This window comes from Acinonyx jubatus, chromosome D3 (genome assembly GCF_027475565.1).
Source record: "Acinonyx jubatus isolate Ajub_Pintada_27869175 chromosome D3, VMU_Ajub_asm_v1.0, whole genome shotgun sequence".
Classification (NCBI taxonomy): domain Eukaryota; kingdom Metazoa; phylum Chordata; class Mammalia; order Carnivora; family Felidae; genus Acinonyx; species Acinonyx jubatus.
Genome location: NC_069392.1, coordinates 7,832,847 through 7,852,678, shown reverse-complemented (window position 1 = coordinate 7,852,678; position 19,832 = coordinate 7,832,847). Strand labels below are relative to the sequence as shown.

Below are 19,832 nucleotides of genomic sequence, written 5' to 3'. Positions count from 1 at the left end.
TCTGCTCACCAGACCCTCCCGAGACCTAAGGTCATTACCGAGTGTGAGAGGATTCAACGTCCCGGGAGGAAATCCAGAGGTGCTGCTCTGACTGCTATTAAAAAAAAAAAAAAGCCTTCAAACCTACTTTCAAATTTACCACGCCCCTTCCTGCCTTCTCAGCCCTGGAGACTTCATCACCTAGCCCCAAAGCTAAATCTCCGCTTACACAGGTTCCTCAGGGGACGCTGACTCCTATTTCAACGACCCAACCAAGAAATCCGCCCCGGCGGGTACCGCCCGCCAACGCCCAGACCCGCCCAGCTCAGCCCCGGGCGGAATGGAGTCTTCCTCCGCCTACCCGGCAGGCCAGAGGCCCCGCCCCGCTCCCGCCACTTCATTGGCTCTGGTGACCGGCCCCCCGAGGACTGGCTCCGGATTGGCCGACTCCGCCGCCGCTCGGCGCTCTTCCTGGGGGCGTGAGGCGGGCGCGACTACGCCCCTGACGTCGGGACGCTAGGTCGCCGCGGGAGGCGCCGTAATCGCCGCCCAGAAGGAAGGAGGGCGGCTGTGCGAGGAGCTGCTATGGTGCTTAGTTCCCCGGCAGAGCCGACCGAGACGCGGCGGTCGCGGCCATGAAGGTGAGAGGCCGGTGGGGCCGGGCAGTTCCTCCTCGCCTCTCCTAACTGGCCGGGACGCCTGAAGTGCCTTCCTTTAGCCTCAGAGGTGAACCCCGCCGGCACCTCGGAGAGCTCCGCTGAGGGGCGTCCCGGGCCGGCGTCCGGGCCCTGCCCGGCCCGGAGCGGAGATCCTGGGCTCTGGGACCTCTCCGGCTCCCACAGCGCCTCCCTGCAGCGAGCCTGAGGAGGGGGGAGAGGCCGGGAGGCCCCCGCGCTCAAGCCTGGTGGGCCCGTCTTTGCTCCTGGCCCTGTCCTCTCCCTCGGGGGCCCGAGGCAGACCCCCTAGTTCCCGCCTCAGCCCTCCATGCTTTTGCCCACAGCGTGCCCTCTCCCGTCCCGAGTCCTTGAACTAACCCAGATGTCGGGAACACGACGGGACCGTCGCAGGATGCGAACTGCAGGACGAAGGGAAAAGGAGTTAGTGTGGGGAGTCGTGAGGCTGGGGCCAGGCTAACAGGTTAGAAACGCCTCGGGCGCCCTTCCGAGGGATTTCAGGCTTATCTTTGGGGCCGTGACCCAGAGCGCTAGCAAACTGGATGTGTCTGCTTCGCCACTAGGTACGCAGCAAGTAATTTGACAGCTTGAGTTCTTCAAGGTGGGTGTGAGAGCGTGGGAACATCAGTGAGTGAGAAGTTTAAGGAAAAGGGGAAGCGGGGAGACTCTGGCCTACTTTTGGGAGCTGATTTTCTCAACTTGATCGCCGAGAGTTCTACAGAGCTCTGTGTACGACAGTCAGTCCAGGTATTGATTCGTTAGCTGAACTCCAACCACGTGGGGTAAGGTGATCCTGTTTCAGACCTAGACGATTTCATTAATCCCAGTGAAGAGGTGTGCTCGTTGTGGGTAAGGAAAATAACCGGGAACTGCTGGCTTCAAACAGAACCTTCACCAAAAAAACCTCAAAGATGGACCGTGGAAGATTGATAGGGAGTGTCAGGCGGCTAGAGAAATTTCAGCAAATATTGTGTGTTGGTACGAGGGAGACTTGCTGAGTTGGAGTAATTGAAAATGCAGTCCACCTTTGAGGAGTTTGCCCATCTAGAGAGAAAAGACCTTCTCAACCACATTACAAAGCAGAGTATGATGGAAGGTGTCAAACCCTAAATGCTCTGGAGCAAGAAAGGATGTTTCTGGCCTCAGGAAATAAGGAAGATTTTTGGAAATAGATAACTTTTTTTTTTAATGTTTATTTTTGAGAGGGAGAGAGAGAAAGAAGGAGCAGGGGAGGGACAGAGAGAGAGGGAGACACAGAATCTGAAGCAGGCTCCAGGCTCCCAGCTGTCAGCACAGAGCCCAACGAGGGGGCTCAAACTCTCTAACCGCGAGATCATGACCTGAGCCGAAGTTAGATGCTTAACCGGCTGAGCCACCCAGGTGCCCAGAAATAGATAACTTTGCGAACAGTGTGTGAAAGTATGAAGATATTGGAAGACCTTTTTTATTCACATTTTTGTTTTAATTTATTTGATTTGAGAGGGAGAGAGAGCATGAGCAGGGAAGGGGCAGCGCGAGGGAGAAAGCGAATCCCAAGCAGACTCCTCACTGCCCAAACCCACAAATCGTGAGATCATGACCTGAGCTGAAATCAGGAGTTGGATGCCCAACCGACTGAGCCACCCAGGTGTCCCTAACACCTTATTTTTAACTTCCTGGTATAGTTATAAAATATTTTAACTTAGAATGCCTATTAAAATACCTAAAACTAGCTATCTTCCCTGAAAATTATCATCTTGCTCTGTTAAGATTCAGAAACAAAATAGGGGTGTGTGTGTGTGTGTGTAGATATTCTCAAAGAATGTTGGTATCTTGAGGAGTATTAAATTTGTGGCCCATCAGTGAACTAGATGTGGAAGGAGAAGAAGTAAGGACAGGTCCAGTATTGAACTTTTTAATCAAGTTCTTTAAAATCAATTGAAGTGGAAGATACTGCTGAATCGAAATTTTAGAAACAAGGTTTGGTGGTAGGTAAAAATGTAGCAAAGATAGATATTTTTTGAAGCAAAATGGAGACCTAAATAGACACCAGTCTATTTAGGCTATCAGAATTTAGGATGTAGAATTTCCTCCTTTGCGGTGTATGGTCTGATTAGTTGATAATTAAAAAGGCAGAATTTCTGCAAATTTTATTTCAGTTGCAGTTTCCATAAGAAATCTTCCCACATTTTAAGGAGCATGTTCTTCTCATGTGGCTCTAAATAGGTTAAAGATTTTTGATAATTATCTCAACTGTTTCTTCTGCTTTGCTTTGTTTCTTCTGGTAGTCCTAAGTTCTATAGGAAACTGTAAAACTTATTTTACGTCACTAGTGGTGAGGTTTGAAATATCTTTTCATGTTGTTTAACACAAGGACGTTGAGTTTTAGCAAACAAAATTGTTGGGAGTTGAAAACAACACATATGGTGAGTGAATTCTCTGACGAAACATTCCTTGGTGTAAGAATTGAATTCCTGCTTGGTCCTAGTTAGCTTCATACAACATCCAAGAAAATTAATATTCTTCAGTCTGAAACCTGGAGGTAACTGTATAATGTATTTAATTGAGAGTTATGGCAAGCAGCTCCTAGGAGATGGCATTATTATTGCTCTTTACCTATTTTAATCAAAAGCAAATGATAAAGGGGTGCCTGGCTGGTTTAGTTGGTGGAACATGCAACTCTTAGGGTCATGAGTTCAAGCCCCATGATGGGCATAGAGCTTATTTAAAAAAAATGATTTAGACTATGATCGTCAGTTTTCTGCTATTTTCAAATCCATCAACTTTCTCTCTCATTGGCTGTCATTTAGTCTTCATGGAAACCAGCATGGCTTTTTAAATTCTTCATTCTAGTTTGCCTAGTTACTATTATATTTGGTGGAATCATTAAAAGGGATCACATCCTGATGTGGTTTAGAATAGGATTCAAAATTTGCAGCAAACATTTTTTAATTGAGCATTTTGGAATTATTTTACCTCCGCAGGGATTCTAAAAGCACATTAGATCTCTCTCTCTCTTTCTCTTTCTCTTTCTCTTTCTCTTTCTTTCTCTTTCTCTCTCTCTCTCTCTCTCTCTCTCTCAATCAAAGATGGTTGAACCTTGAAGCCATTTGAAAACTCTGGCACTCTGCCAGAAAAAAGGCTGGGCTTTTGATTTTGCAAATATACAGCATGTTTCCTCTTGCTTTTGTTGACTGAAATGATGATTCAGAGTGGGCTTATATTGTGTGAATCTGAGGAATCTGAGAGAGTGCTTATAAAATTGGTGGTGTCTCATGGAAATAAATGTCAGAGCACTGGAAACTCAGTCCCACTTGCATGCAAATTGTTTAGATTTGTGGATACACTCCCCTCCTCTGTACTCCTACAGAGGGAAGATACTTTCTAACTCATCCTCTAGAAAGGAACAATATAAGACAAACACTTTCAGCATTTATGCTATCAGAGAAAGAAGAGAACTTTTATGTAGGTAAGTTTTAGCACAGGAACCAAACGGTACTTTCTGGAACTTTCTCAGATCTGTCTTCCTATGGGGTGGTGGCATTGTGGTCAACTAGACGACAAGCAACTGTTGGTCTGCTGTGCTGGTGACTGGCCTGTTAACAAGACCAATAGGCGACAGAGCTAAAGTCATGCTTTCAAATTGGTGTAAGTAAAGCAAACGTTTAAATTTCTGTTTGTATTATTTCTTAATTAGTTCCAAATTGGGAGTGAAAAAAGTCATTGCCCCCCTTCACCCCCAAATCTTGGTGTACTGGCTTTGGAAAAAACACAAAAACTGGCATTGGATACCAGAATAACATGAGATCTAGGTGTCTGGGCCAGTTCAGAGGAGGCTTTAGAATTTGATTTTTTTTTTTTTTTACCACGGAGCATGTAAGTTTTTAGTATGATACCTAGTTCTTAGCTAATACAAGCCAGGCAGGCCATGTCCCATGAGTATTCTATTCAGGAGCAATTTTGGCCTAAGGGGGTATGTAGGAAAGGGCTTAGATTATCATGAAAATCATTTATTTTCGCTAGTCATTGAGGAGTAGAAAATAAACTGCAAGCACAGTTAAATTCCCTGAGTAAGTTTTGTGCCAGGCATAGGTAGATAGTTGTTTTGTTCAGTTAGTCTCCATTTCTGAACTACATTTATGGTCCAGGGAAGAAATGTTGCCATCTTTACAGATTGTTCCTTCCAACCTCTCGGATTCATGTAGTTTAGCCTGTAGAGTCTTGTTCTCAGCCATGGTCCCAAGTAGGATTTAGAATTGTTAGTCACATAAGCCCAGATCATAGCTGTAGTTTTCAGAAATCCAGACTTTGGCTTCACTCACGGAAGGGTAGCTTTTTGTTTTAATAAGCAAAAGATGAATGGCTTAAATATTAAATATTGTTTTAATAAGCAAAAGATGAATGGCATAAAAAAGGTGTAAATATCACACCTTTTTGGAATGGGGGCAGAGTAACAACTCAGTGAATTTAATGCAAATTTAAAAGCCAAAGGGCTGTGCCTTGTATGCTGTCTAGGAATTAGGTTTGCTCAGAAAATCTAGGAGGAAGTGGAATAGTTTGGAAAATATGCTTCAGTCTTACTACCAAAAGGTGAACAGAGAATGAATAAAGGAAAAATAAGGGAATGCAGGCTGCTTAAACTGGTGGAAGATCTTAAAGGATAGGGAAGACCGTGGGAAAGAACATGAGCCTGGGTCTCTAAATCTAAAGCTTTTAAAGGGAAGATGCAAAAAGAGGGAAGCTCTTTGGCTGATATCTTATGAGACACGGGAACTGGGCTCCAGGGACATAGAGGCAGAGTCAAGAGCTCAGAGGATCAATTGGCATGTTCCCCTCCACACCCCCCCTTCAAGAGCCCACATTCAGTAAACTTGGGAAAGTGCTCTCTGAAATACTTCCCTAATTGCTTTTATAGATTCTGTCACTCAAAAATTGGGACTGTTACCCCAAGTAGTAACAAAATCTGGACAGATTTGAGAGGGGAAAAATTGGTGCAGGACACTTCAAGCATTATTAGGTGAACGTCAAGGTGACAGTTGTGAGGTAGGAATGCCTGTGCCCTGAGGGGACGTGCAGAAAATATTGAGGAAATTGGGATGTTAAGGGAAAGTGCTGGAAGATGAAACATACTAAAGGGGTCAAGGAAATGGAGTTCAACAAGCCTGGGGGGGATTCACCTTCTGGATGGATTCTTCAACTTGCAGGTGAAGGACAAAAATAGTTTGAACAAGGGCTGCTTTTGACCCAGAAATCATTTTCTTTCTCCCAGTGTTGGGGATTTTACACAAGAAAATATGGAGAGGAGTACTTTGGGAAATAAAAAGTTGGGGCCAAAAAGCAAAGAGTAAATAAAATGACGGAATAAATTAAAAATGAAAGAAGGCACCAAATTTCAACAAAAGTTCCAGGCCAATATGTGGAAAGGAACTAATACAACAATTAGATAAAATTGTTAAAAACTCAGCCAATCCTTTGTGAAGGGACTAGGGGAGACCATAGAGGGAGAGGAAACAGGGGAGGCATGTCCTACTCCTGCAGGGAAAAATTATCCACAGATTATGAGGAGCATTTGGCTGAGGTCTTGGTCCTGGAACTGGAGAGGTACAGGCTTTGGAAATAACCACAGCCTCTTTTCGTCAGCACTCTGCTGAGAGCGGTTTTCCAGCTGAAACCCTGTAGACAGGAAACAGAAATGGCCTAAACTGAGCAGGTGTTAACCTTGTAACCTTTGCTGTAATTTGAATCAAGTGGGGAACTTAAAAAAATTCTGGGGGTGGGGGGGCTGGCTGGCTCAGGGGAGCATGTGACTCTTAGTTTCTGGGTTGTGAGTTCAAGCCGTAAGTTGGGGGTAGAAATTACTTAAAAAATAATAATAAATCTTTAAAAAAATTCTGATGCGTCAGGCTATACCCAGACCAGTTAAGAATCTTGGGCTGGGACCCAGGCATCGGTATTTTTTTAAGGTTCCCCTGTTGAGTCCAACCACTGTTTTCAGGGCCATGTCATAGGCCTGTGCAGTTTCCTAGCAGGAGACCAAGGCAGCAGCCCCCTGGAACAGAACTAAAAATCCCCGCTCCCAAGAAGTTGGGGAGATCGAATCACTGAAGAGAGATCATCTGCACTTCAGCACTGGGGTGCCGGAAAACGTGGGGTTTAAGGGGGAAATGGAAGTTAATTTTTAAAAATACGCTGGATGGGAAAGAAAGGTCCTTCAAGTAAAATTAGTGCCTGGGGCTTCCACGATTGCAAATCTCTGAACTTTGAAGAAGGCTGGAGTATTGCAAATGCTATTGTCAGAAGATAATAGTCTAAGTAGGTAGGGTCACCCTGAAGTGTGAGTATTATTGGGAAATTTTGTCTAAGTTCTCTGCTGATGAGGCTGAGACCTAGTTCTTTTTGGTGTTTCTTCTTTCCCTCTCCTATGGTCTTGGGCTGAATTATACTAAATATTAGGTTGTAGCAACATATTTTTGCCTGGGACAACACTTTGGGGGTTGGCTTGAGCTTTTTTATTTTGTAGTGTGATGACCAAAAGAAGATAGGAGTGTTCTTTTCATTCTTTTCCCTTCTGGGGAATGAAGAGGAAATTCCCTCCCCTTTATAGAAATGAGGAGTAGGAGAAAGTTGTTACTCCCAATATTGATATACGTATAGGGATTCTACCTGTTTTCCCAAAATAAATCCTTCTATTCATAAGAGCTGTGAATATTTGCAGCCTAGAATTGTGATGATTCTACTCATTTATATGGTTTGAAAGTGTGTATCCTTCCTTAACTCTTGTAAAACTGCTTTCTGGTAGAAGGAACAAAATGTGACAGTGCTGCTTTTTATTGAGCTCACATCTGAGATTTCGTGCCTGCTAGGTTAGAGTCCTTCTTACCTTTAATACTTTCTCAAAAAGATGCAATTGGATCGTTCTGGGTAGCATGCAAAATGTAATATTACATTGCCTTTAAAGAGGTAATATGAAGAAACCTTCTACACGGTTATTTTCTTATCAGTCGTGGTGGAGCTAGATGTTGTGCAAGGAGGGAGTCATGTTCACAAGGAACTTGCAGTTGTTTGCGGAGGCACATCACCAGGAATCAGAAGGGTTATGGATAAAAGCCAACACAGCTGTTTAACTATTGTAGCTAGGTCAGCAGGAAGCAGAAGCTTACTGAGAACTTTATTTCTTTAAACTCCTGGAATGAAGAAGAGTTTATCCCAGTGGTGCTTTCTGCAATTGAGGTATTTCCTTCCCAAAAATGTTACGTGCAAATTATATTTATCCCCCCAATGGTAAACTTGAAAACAATTATTTTATGTATTTTTAATTTCATTATGATTAACACAGTATTATATTAGTTTCAGGCATACTGCAAATTGAATTTTTAAAAACATTTTCAGTTTTTAGAACTCGTGTGTGTGTGTTCTAAGTAATCTCTGTGCCCAATGTAGGGCTCAAACTCACAACCCGGAGATCAAGAGTCCTATCCTCTACCAAGTGAGTTAGCCAGGCACCCCAAGAGCTCGTTGTTTAAAGCACTGAGGATAAATCTTTTGCTAAAAGAATGCTTCATTTAAAATGTGTTTTTACAGTTTTATTGATATTGACCTGCAATGTTATATTAGGTTCAGGTTTGTAGCACGGTAACTAGATGGACTTGTCACCTCTATACACTGTGCTGTGCTCCCCACAGAAAAGAACACTCACTTTCAGTGAACTTAATAAATCCGGATTTTCATTTTTTTTTTCATTTTTTTTTTAACGTTTATTTATTTTTGAGACAGAGACAGAGCATGAATGGGGGAGGGGCAGAGAGAGAGGGAGACACAGAATCGGAAGCAGGCTCCAGGCTCTGAGCCATCAGCCCAGAGCCCGATGCGGGGCTCGAACTCACGGACCGCGAGATCGTGACCTAAGCTGAAGTCGGAGGCTTAACCGACTGAGCCACCCAGGCGCCCCTGGATTTTCATATTTTTATGTTTAAACATACTGTGGCTCTCAAGCCTGAGGTATATATTTGTTTAAAGGTATGAACTATTAATTATAATTTAACCTGACTTTTATTTATTTTTTTATTTTTATTTATTTTTTTTAACATTTATTTATGAGACAGAGAGAGCATGAATGGGGGAGGGTCAGAGAGAGAGGGAGACACAGAATCCGAAACAGGCTCTAGGCTCTTAGCTGTCAGCACAGAGCCCGATGCAGGGCTCGAACTCACGGACCGCGAGATCATGACCTGAGCTGAAGTCGGATGCTTAACTGACTGAGCCACCCAGGCGCCCCATTAACCTGACTTTTAAAGGCATCACTGTTTCTCTAGAATTATAGGGTGTGAAGCCATATAATACTCACGTCAGTGACCCTGCTACTTGAGACTGTTTGAACCCTGTATTGTGGTTTCCTATTGCTTTACCTTCTCCTTTCCCTATATTTAATGTAGCATTACTTGTGGGAAGTAGCAAGAATAGCATGATCCTTCTGTAGCATTCTAAATAGCCTTTTGAGGTTGTTTAGAAAAAACATTTTTAAGAGCTTGTTGGACAAATAACAAATGTTTGATAGAGTTAGATAATAAAATATGGAACTATGTGGCCATTTTAACTAATCAGATCTCATCCACCTGGACTTCCATTACCTATCACATTATCTAGAGTCTAGAATATGCTTAAGAATTAGGACAAGGGGCAAAAAGTTCATTGGTTCCAAACACTACAGCTTTTATACTTTTGTTTGGGAAAGTACCTTGAGCCCTCACTGAAAATATATTTTCATATATACTTCTGACATGCTTGGCTATCAGCTTTGTGACTCTGCAGTAATAAAGGGGGTTGCTGGAGGTGAGTATAATGTTAGCAGTGGTGCCTCTCAGAAAAGGAAGAGACTAGAGAAAAACCCAAAAGGCAATACGTTAATATCAGGACATTCAATGGAGTGACAAATAATCCTTACACCCTGGAAGGTCATGATGGTTATCCAGTCATCAGAAATTGTGTTTAGTATTTTCCGTTTGAAAAGATAGGATCATTGCTTTTATAAAAATATATTTTTAATGTCAAAGCAATGTATTCTTTTTAAAGAGTTTGGAAAGGAGAAAAACTGGAGAAAATAAATGTATACAAATTACATTAAAAACCAGAGCTTCAGTTGGCATTTTGATGTTTTTCCCAGTCATTTAAAAAAAATTAAAAAATTTTATATGCCATAGTTTATTAGGCATGGCTGTGAGTGAGAACAGAAGTGTAACGAAATTAAGTAATTTGAATTTATATATTAAAAAAAATGTTTATGTTTGAGAGAAAGAGAGCATGCATGCAAGTGGGGGAGGGACAGAGAGGGGGACAGAGGATCTGAAGTGAGCTCTGCGCTGACAGCAGAGAGCCCAATGTGGGGCTCAAACTCGCAAACTGCAAGGTCATGACCTGAGCCGAAGTTGGACGTTTAGCCGTTCTGCTGTGCTATCTAGTGCAATGGTCACCAGTTGAAGGTTGCCAGATGGAAGACAGGATGCTCAGTTAAGTTTGAATTTCAGATAAGCAACAAGCAGTTGTTTTGTTGTAAGCATATCCCACGTGTCACACAGCCTGTAGTTCTGTTCAGTCATTCATGTGTGTGCATGCACGTGTATCTGTTTCAGTGTGTGTGGAGGTTTTTTTTTTTGTTTTTTGTTTTTTACAAAATTGGGTATATGTTGTATCTTTTCCTTTTGTTTAATGATGTGTCATGATTTTACCCATTGCCAAGTATTCTTTGAAAACAAAAAATCTCTTGCCAAAGAGCTTAAATTTGCGATGCTTAAAAGAATAATCTTTCAAAACCACAGTGAGTTCTTGCCTCCCACTTACTAGAATTGCTATTATCAAAAAGACAAGAAATATGTGTTGGAGAGCATGTGAAGGAAAGGAAACCTTAGTACACTGTTGGCAGGAATGTAAATTAGTGCAGCCACTATGGAAAACAGTATGGAGAGTCCTTGAAAAATTAGAAATACCATAATCCAGCTATTCCACTTCTGGGTATTGATTTGGAGAATATGAAAACACTAATTCAAAAAGATCTGTGCAACCCCTATGTTCACTGCAGCATTATCACAATAACCAACATAGGAAAACAACCTAAGTGTCCATTGGTGAATGATGGATATTATGTGGTTAATGCATACAATGGAATACTACTCAGCTGTAAAAAAGGAAATCTTCCCATTTGTAACAACACAGTTGGACCTTGAGGGAATTATGCTAAGGGAAATAAGTCAGGCAGAGAAAGACAAATACTGTATGATTTTACTTACATGTGGAATTTAAAAAACAAAACAAATGGACACACTCACAGATACACAGAGAACAGACTGCTGGTTACTGGTGGCAGGGGTGGGGGGGGAGGTGGTAAGAGGATGGGCGAAATGGGTGAAGCAGCTCAGTTGTATGGTGATGGATGGTAACCGGACTTGTGATCGCTTTCTAGTGCATCCAGGTATTAAATTGTGTACATCCAAAATTCATTATATACCAATTTTGCCTCAATTAAAAGAATAATCTCGAAGTTACTCAGGGCAAATGAGCCTCTCCAGAATGGCATTCCCGGAAGTTCCTAGAGAGCCCAGGTTCCACTCAGCTTTCAACTGTGGTCTCTACTTGTGTCCCTTTCCAGGCGGGTGCCACGTCTATGTGGGCTTCATGCTGTGGGCTGCTGAATGAAGTCATGGGAACTGGAGCTGTCCGGGGCCAGCAGTCAGGATTTGCAGGAGGCACCGGTCCATTCAGATTTGCACCAAACTCTGATTTTTCCACTTACCCACCAGCACCTACGGAAGGGCCTAATATAGTTTGCAAAGCCTGTGGACTTTCGTTTTCAGTCTTTAGAAAGAAGGTGAGTTGGATGAAATGTTATCTATAGAAACATCACAATTCTTGATTGTATGTTATTTTGAATACTAGTGAATCTTTGTGAAAAATATGAAAACTTTTTAAGTTTTTACTATTACCTTATGTAAAGCATTCCCACCTTAAAAAAAAATTTTTTTTTTAATTTCTTTTGAGAGAGAGCATGAGATGGGGAGGGGCAGAGAAGAGGGAGAGAGAGAATGCCAAGCAGGCTCCATGCTGTCAGTGCAGAGCCTGGTGTGAGGCTCGAACTCACAACCACAAGATTATGATCTGAGCCGAAACCAAGAGTCAGACGCTTGACTGACTGAGCCACCCAGGCACCCTAAAAATATAAAAAATTCTTATTAACCTGAGGGGTGCCTGGGTAACTCGGTTGAGCCTCTGACTCAGTTTCAGCTCAGGTCATGATCCCAGGGTCGTGGGATCAAGCCTCGTGTTGGGCTCTGTGCTGAGGATGGAGCCTGCTTAAGATGCTCCTTCTCTCCCTCTCTCTCTCTCTCTGCCCCTCTCCCCTACTCTCAAGAGTGTGCTCTCGTTCTCTCTTTAAAAAAAGTGCTCAGGGGCGCCTGGGTGGCTCAGTCGGTTGAGCGTCTGACTTCGGCTCACGTCACGATCGCGCAGTTTGTGAGTTCAAGCCCCGCGTCGGGCTCTGTGCTGACAGCTCAGAGCCTGGAGCATGCTTCAGATTCTGTGTCTTCTGGCCCTCCCCTGCTCATGCTCTGTCTCTCTCTGTCTCAAAAATAAATAAAACATTAAAAAAAAATTTTTTTTTAAAGTGCTCAGTTGAATGGACTGTATTACTGCTCAAGTGTCCTGACGAGGTATTTTCTCACGTTACTCAGGCATCTTCTGAGCTCTGTAAACTTCATTCCTCCTGATGATGCTTATGTTCTGGAGCAAGGGATTTCATTAGTCTGCAGTTTTGTTCAGAGGTGATTTACTGTAACTGACCTTGTGTTCCAAAAAATGTATTCCTATCCACATTCTTCACTCAAGTGAAGAAATAAGTGTAAGGTAACTACTGTGTGGAGGTTCAACATGAAACAGTTGGGCTACAACACTTATTTTCTCTAGGACGGAAAGTCCTTTTTTCTGAGCACCATCATATTGTGAGGCCATCTCAGTCTTTGATCGTCAGTTCAGTCCTCTGAAACACTTCGGGAACAAGGTGTTAGCTGGTGGGAACAGTGCAGCAAGTAGAAAGGGTCACATCTTCATGTCGTCCCTAAGCTTTGCTTGTGCAAAGCCACTGGGCTTTGAGTGTGATTAGGCCTCGGCAGGGTACAGGTGACTAGAATAGTGAGATCCTCTGTTTGCTTGGAACAACCTTGAGAGATCATTTGTCTTTCTCTTTCCCTTTCCCTGTGTTGGGTCCCCTGCCCACCTTGTCTTTAAATGGGGAATTTCACATAGGAAAAGAGCAGGAAGAGTTTGTGGTGGTGCTTTCTGCTCCACGTGGTTCGAGTCAGCTCTGTTCTGCTAATTACATGTTTGCACCAAGGGGTGGAAAGGTTTTAATTCATTAACACAAAAGTATGTGTTTTTCTTAAAGGGCTGTTTTTGAACTTCTGTGAATCCAAACTGCCTGAGCAGGGAGTGTTTCGATTTTCATGCCTCGGAACATGGAAGTGGCTATGAGAGTAGCCAGGTGCCATGGGAGACTCTAGAAGAACTAAAATTGAATTTTATAGAAGGCGGGAAGAAAACTAGTGCTTTCCCAGGGGCCTGTAGGTGGCTGTCATTGACTGCTTCTTGTCTCTGTTTCTCCAGCATGTGTGCTGTGACTGCAAGAAGGATTTTTGCTCCGTCTGTTCAGTCTTACAAGACAATCTCCGTAGATGTTCCACTTGTCACTTACTACAAGAGACGGCCTTTCAGCGCCCACAGTTAATGCGACTAAAAGTCAAGGATCTCCGGCAGTATCTCATTCTTCGAAACATCCCCATTGACACCTGTCGAGAGAAGGAAGACTTGGTAGATCTCGTTCTCTGCCACCACGGGCTGGGCTCTGAGGACGACTTGGACACGAGCAGTCTGAATTCCTCACAGTCCCAGACTTCTAGCTTTTTCACACATTCATTTTTTTCAAACTACACAGCCCCTTCTGCTACCGTGTCTTCGTTTCAGGGAGAGCTTATGGGTGGAGACCGGACCTTGGCATCTGGAGCGCTGGCACAGGTACGAGGCTGGGATCCCCCCAAGGGCCTGGCGTGTCTGCTCGGCCGTATGTGGTGGGGTCTTTACGGCTTCATGAGCCCCTGTGGGAGCAGAGATTGCATACACCTCTGACTCCTGTGCACGCGGGTTCTCCTGCGGGGCACAGAGCCTCGGTGGCAGGGAGCCCCAGGGTCAGCTGTCTGAAGCTCAGCAGTCTCTTGACTCAGGTTGCTTCAGTTTCCCAAGACGTGAAATGCTGTTAAACTAATGACTGAAAAGTAGTGCATAAATGTTTGTAGGCTCATTTGTCAGGGACCACGTACACGATACAGTAAGTTAACCTAATGCCCCGTTGCCTTGCGACAGTAAAATTGCTCTAATTCTAATTTAGATAATGGGAAAAAGCCATCTGAATTAGTCAAAGGATGTGATTATTTACTAATTTCAGAGAAATGCCATGGTAGAATATTGTCCCAGTGGGGTCCTTGGGCATTCTGCTTGAATAACCTGCAAGGGCTTGTAATTAATATTCAGTTTGTACGTATGAATGACTCCAAAATACTGAATGGATTGTTTTCAACACTTCTCTCCACATTTAATTTTCTTCTCTGAAGAAAGCAGTTAAAAGCAGAGGGAAATCGGGCCTACCTACCTCTAAATAGTCATAAAGTAGAGAAGTCCAAGTTAGGAATTTTATTTTCCAAATGAGAGCTGGCATAATAATGATGCAAACATACGACACCTCTGACTTTTGTGCCATTTTTGGTTATAGGACCCCACTTGGGAGGTGTGGTTCTTTGGGTGCTGTGACATGGTGCGTGTGAACCAGTGAGTGGGGTGGAATGTTTGAAGCTGGGAACTGACCTAGAGTATTGTAGAGCTATGGCCAAAATCAAGTCTGAAGAGAAAGATAGGAAAGATGGCACGTAACCCATGCTGAAGGTCTCTGTGCTCTTCCTGAAGAAGAGTACCTCTGATTGTGGAGGCATTTCTGAAAACTAGAACCAGCAACAGGCATCGGTGAGGAAGTCTAAAAACCATTCTTTGGAGTCAAAATGTCTAAGTTTGATGTAGTGGGATTGAAGTCTTTCAAATCAATTGGCCCTGCCGCTTGGGGTGGACTTGGAACTTTAGTTTGTCTCTGTGTCTCAGACCAGCCTTGGCAGGTCCTTTGAGAACAGTGCGGTGCAGTTACATATACTTATGGCTTTGGCATTTCGTGACAGGACCTTTCTCAGGGAGTTAATACTCTGGTGAGGTTTTACAAATTCACACACACAAAGGAATATGGGTTTTGAGATAACTTTATGGAAGGTAAGTTGTTTATGAAGTTATGTAGGGCCCAACTCTTTGGAGCCCAAGGTCACTGTGGAGTATGCCAGGTGTTGGGGTCATTCTCGGGGAGGATCTGTGGGAAAGGTTTTCTCCAGTGATAAATATTGACAAACAGGGTGGATGCCGTTAGGATAATAGGATTCCTAACCTGATGAGATCGATTATGTGTGTAGGTACAAAGTGAAATAGCTTCAGCAAACACAGAAGAAGAAGAAGAAGAAGATGATGATGATGATGATGAAGATGACGAAGATGATGAGGATGATGACGATGAAGAAAACTTGGAGGAGCGGGTGAGAGCTCCTGTCAAATTTGGTTTCCTTGACAGGGGAACCTGGCAGGCAGGTAGAGTGCCCATGCGGCCATGTGCCACATTAGCCCAGGATGTTTCTTCTGGTTTGAATGTAGCATCATCTAGAAGACACTTCAAGAACTGACGCGACGTCTGGGAAGAACACCAGGGCCGGAGGTGGGGGGGCAGTGGGACTGCGGGGTGAGGGGCGCATGCAGTCGCCTGGCTGTGGGAGGTCTGTGTTTGCAGGAATGGAGCTCAGGAAGCCCTCTGTGATTGCAGATGCCCGGCCTCTCCAAGAAGCGAGTGAGAGCTTCGCTCTCTGACCTGTCGAGCCTTGACGAGGTGGAAGGGATGAGCGTGCGGCAGCTGAAGGAGATCCTGGCTCGGAATTTTGTCAACTATTCTGGCTGTTGTGAGAAATGGGAGCTGGTAGAGAAAGTAAACCGGTTATACAAAGAGAATGAAGAAAACCAAAAGTCATGTAGGTTTCTTTTTTTCTTTTTTGCCTCTCTGGTAGCCTTCTTTTGGCTTTTAAAAACTGGCTGTTTCTGCCACAGTGAAGGCCCGTTTTTGGCGAAAACTACCCTTTTATTGAGCGAATTAGATGTAGGAACCTGTTTGTTGATCTGTTAAGTAGTAAGTTTATTATGTGATGTTGGCTCTGAGATCACTAATGGCAGGTGAGTTAGGTAATCGTTTGTCAGTCTCGTTTTCTTCGCCATAATTTGTGAGAAGTCTGATGAAATTTGTTGTCTCTCTAAAAATGCGTGTTTTCTCACTGACCCCTCTGGCAGGCCAGTACTTCGGTTAGCTCGGTAGCTTTTAAATCCTAACTGGGAAAAAGAAATTCTCTACAGCCAAGATGTTAAGTAGTTCTTAGCATCAAGCATCAGGTTTCTGTGTAAGTTGTGAAAAGCTGAGGTTAAGAATTCTTCAACTATTGACTGATGAAGCGTGGGGCAGAAATTCTCAGCCAGTAACAGGGCCAAGCCATAGAGCGTTTATAGGCAAGAGAAAAGATTTTAGTGGTGTTTAGACCGACAAATACTATTTCTATCTAAACAGCCCTCCCATCACTAACTTTTCCATCTTGAGTTTTTTGTCTTTAAATCTGCTTATAATACAGCAATTATTGATAAACAGGTTTATGCCCAGAATACACAGTAAGTGTTATGGCATCCCTATTGCTAAGGTGATGCCACAGTGCCAGATACACAGATCTTAATCCTCAGAGCCTTCAGAGGTCCCAGGCCTTGGCTGGGAAATGGAATCCTCGCAGTGAGGGGAGAAGCCCGTTTACTTAGCAAGTGTAAGTGCCAGCTGCGTACGGTGAACAGTGGTCATGCGTAGCCATCCTCACCCCTACCCCCCCCAGGAGTTTATGGTAGAGGAAGCCGTGACGTGCGCGTTTGCCAAAGTGCCTTTTTCAGTTGATTCACTGCTTACCCTTTCCCTGGCCCAATCTCCAGGTTTGTGGAATACTCATTTTGTTTTGAGCACAGCTGGAATCTTCCCTAGTTTGACTGGCTGAAGCCACTTAGGTTGAGACTCACCCCGACAGTCTTACCTAATACCCTTGACAGACCCTGGCTCCTCTGCTTTATGCTCAGAACTTGTAAGAGTTGGAAAGAAACTTCCATGTAGGAGAGGGGACCAAAGCCTAGACTCTGATTTATTCAGTAGCCCTCTAGTGTCTTCTCCATTGGCTCATCCCATCCATCCTTTGTCCCCAGCCCCTGGTTTACAAGAATCTCCTGATTGTGGCATTGTTATTTCTCTTAAATCCAGAGACTACTGGCCCTTGAAGGTTGAATTCCTCTTCTTTTCTAACTGTATTCGTGATATATTGATCCCCTCTACAAGCTGTAGAAAGGGAAGCCTCAGTGTCCATAGCTCCATGGACAAATCTCAGGCTGAGGTGAACTTTTTAAAATTCATTCAGCACTTTTCTTAACCCAGGTTGGATTTTCTCAGAACCCAACCTGGGCCACACAGCAAGGATGGCTTATCCATTTCAAGTTAGACTCCAAATGTACCTGGGTGGCCAGGAATACAGTTGGTTTTTGAGATACTTCTAAACTTTCCCCCAAGTACAGGCTGCTTGATGTACTTCATAACTTTTCTATCAGTGTGGAAATAAAGGTCCTACTGAGATGAAGCTCTGGACACTGACTTTTCCCAAGGCCACACAGTTGGGTTGGAAATTCCAGTCGTGCTCTCTGAGGCCCATTAGTAGGACAACATTGGGTCTCCTCATTTTCACTTACAGAAGTAATTTATCCTTATCGCAAACACTTGGAGTTACATACAGATAAAAAACAGAAATCAGTAGGTAACATTTGTTGGGCATTTCATACCTGGCCTTAAGCATTTCTCACTTATTCTCCACAATACGAGGTACAGACATTATTATCACTGCCATTTCCAGCAGAGGGAACTGAGGTGCAGAGAAGTTACAACCCTGGGCTCATTCGACGGCCGCTGCGGTCACCCCAGATGCCTGCTGAGCGCCCGTCGGGCAGCGCGGTGCCTGCAGCCCCAGCTGTCTGTTGCCTTTCAGATGGTGAGCGGCTGCAGCTGCAGGATGAGGAAGATGACAGCCTGTGCCGTATCTGCATGGACGCCGTCATCGACTGTGTCCTGCTTGAGTGTGGGCACATGGTCACCTGCACCAAGTGCGGCAAGCGCATGAGCGAGTGTCCCATCTGCCGGCAGTACGTGGTGCGCGCCGTGCATGTGTTCAAGTCCTGAAGCCCAGGTTCTTCCCGACAGGACGCTCGCCCCAAGCTTGATCCCAGACATTTCAATGTACAGAAGGGACTGGAAACTTACTGTTCAGAGGCTGAGACTATTTTTAAAGATTATTTTCACTACTAACTGGGGACAGAAAGATTCGATCCTAAGTTGTGGCAACATTGGTCCATGCCATGCACCTATCAGCCTGTGGACAAGCCGTTTCCCAGGTTTTGCTGGGTTTCATCCCCTGTCCATGATCACTAATTGCTGACGAAGTCAGACTGCTTACAGCGTCAGCTACTGCTCCCTTTGGAGAACACTTATCCTGTTCTCTTATTTCTCCTTCATCCTATTTTTAACTTAAACTACTCAGATGTTTGAAACTTCTGTTCTTTGGATGAGATCACTGTCCACAAGTGGCCAACACGGTACACGCTGAGCAGTGGCCTCTCTAATGTTCACTTTATTAGTCATGTATATTTTAAATGCTACTATTTGATGAATGTAAGTTTCCACATTGTTGCTATTTCTGCGTTTAAACGTAATTGGGAACAAAGGACATTCTATAGTCAACTGCCAGGGCCTTAGATTCAACATGTCCATTTCTGTTCAGGTACAGCTTTTTAGAGTAAGGGCTGCCTCTAGCTTCGTTCATTAGAGAAGTGTGTGTGTTAAAATCTTTATTCACGTGTAATCAGTTTACACTGTTTTGTATAGTGAAAGTGTATTTTCAGTGCTACTGCTAGCTAATTTGAACTTTAGGAATAAAATTAGATTTTAAAAAATGCTTTTGCTTACATTGTCCTAGCCAGTTTCTAATTTACTTGGGTACAGCATGAATGCGTGTCTGCGCCTGGTGTAGTACCTTTCTTCACATGGGGACAGGAGCACCTTCAAAGCCTTGCAGTGATCTACTTTTGCTGCTGACTCCCCAGTAAGGTTAACTACAGATTTGCTGTTGACTATGACCAGGTATTGTGCCGAGTGCTTTCTAGTGTTCTCTAGCATTCTGAAATAGATGTTGCCTTGCTTTGCAAATGGAGAAACTGAGAAGTTAAAGAACTTGTCTAAGATCTTAAAAAGTAGCCAGGACGCCTGGCTGGCTCAGTTAGAAGAGAATGGGACTCTAGATCTTGGGGTCATGAGTTCAAGCTCCATGTTGGGAGTAGAGCTTACTTAAAAAGTGGGTGAATTATTTGGGATGTGAATGTCTCTTACTAGAGCTGTTACCAAAAAAGTGATAATAAAATATTTGATACTTGAAAAAAAAAAAGGAAGCGGCTAATGTCAGAATTTGAACTAGGTCTGATCTTAAACTCTTCTACCCCCCAGCAAATGAGAAACCTGACCCGAGCTTATGCAGAAAGGTTCCTGGGACACGAATGATCTGAAATTGCTTTTCTTTTATGTCTAACTCTAACCAGGGTGGTGTTGAGACCAGCTGTGGACTCATTCCCACTGGTAGTGGGCAGGTGTGTTTGTAAGAAATGCCTGACTTCTCAGCTGAGTCCTGTTGGGTTTTATTTTTTGATTCTGCAGTGGGTAGCACACCTGCCTTTAAGTGCTCAGGATCCACAAGTGGGGGCAGGTAGAGAGGAAAGTTGGCCTAGTTGTGAAGAAAAACCTACCTTCCTCCCTTTTCTGGATTTTAGGGTCAAAGCATACAAACCAAAGCCTCGTGGATATTTCAGACACCCTTCTCTCCTGTTGGCCTACAGAGCCCAGGGTTGGTGTTAACCATAATTCACAGTAAGCAGCCTGAGCAGATCATTACCACACCACAGAACCAGTGAAAGCCCAAC

The 19,832-nt window shown here is 43.9% G+C and overlaps 1 protein-coding gene across 3 annotated transcripts; it reads left to right on the top strand.

The window, feature by feature from the left end:
* Nucleotides 1–464: 464 nt before the first annotated feature.
* RNF34 (ring finger protein 34) lies at nucleotides 465–19,303 on the top strand. 3 transcript variants are annotated; one of them, XM_053206262.1, is made up of 7 exons: nucleotides 484–620; nucleotides 4,150–4,280; nucleotides 11,272–11,490; nucleotides 13,278–13,685; nucleotides 15,173–15,292; nucleotides 15,574–15,775; nucleotides 17,723–19,303. In XM_053206262.1, exons 3-7 carry the CDS (start codon nucleotides 11,287–11,289, stop codon nucleotides 18,043–18,045), a joined length of 1,257 nt encoding a protein of 418 aa, XP_053062237.1. In that variant the 5' UTR covers nucleotides 484–620; nucleotides 4,150–4,280; nucleotides 11,272–11,286; the 3' UTR covers nucleotides 18,046–19,303. The 3 variants fall into 3 exon arrangements, with proteins under 3 accessions (XP_053062236.1, XP_026899699.1, XP_053062237.1); XM_053206261.1 differs by lacking the exon at nucleotides 4,150–4,280 and having other exon boundaries at nucleotides 465–620; XM_027043898.2 differs by lacking the exon at nucleotides 4,150–4,280 and having other exon boundaries at nucleotides 466–620; nucleotides 17,855–19,303.
* Nucleotides 19,304–19,832: the final 529 nt, after the last annotated feature.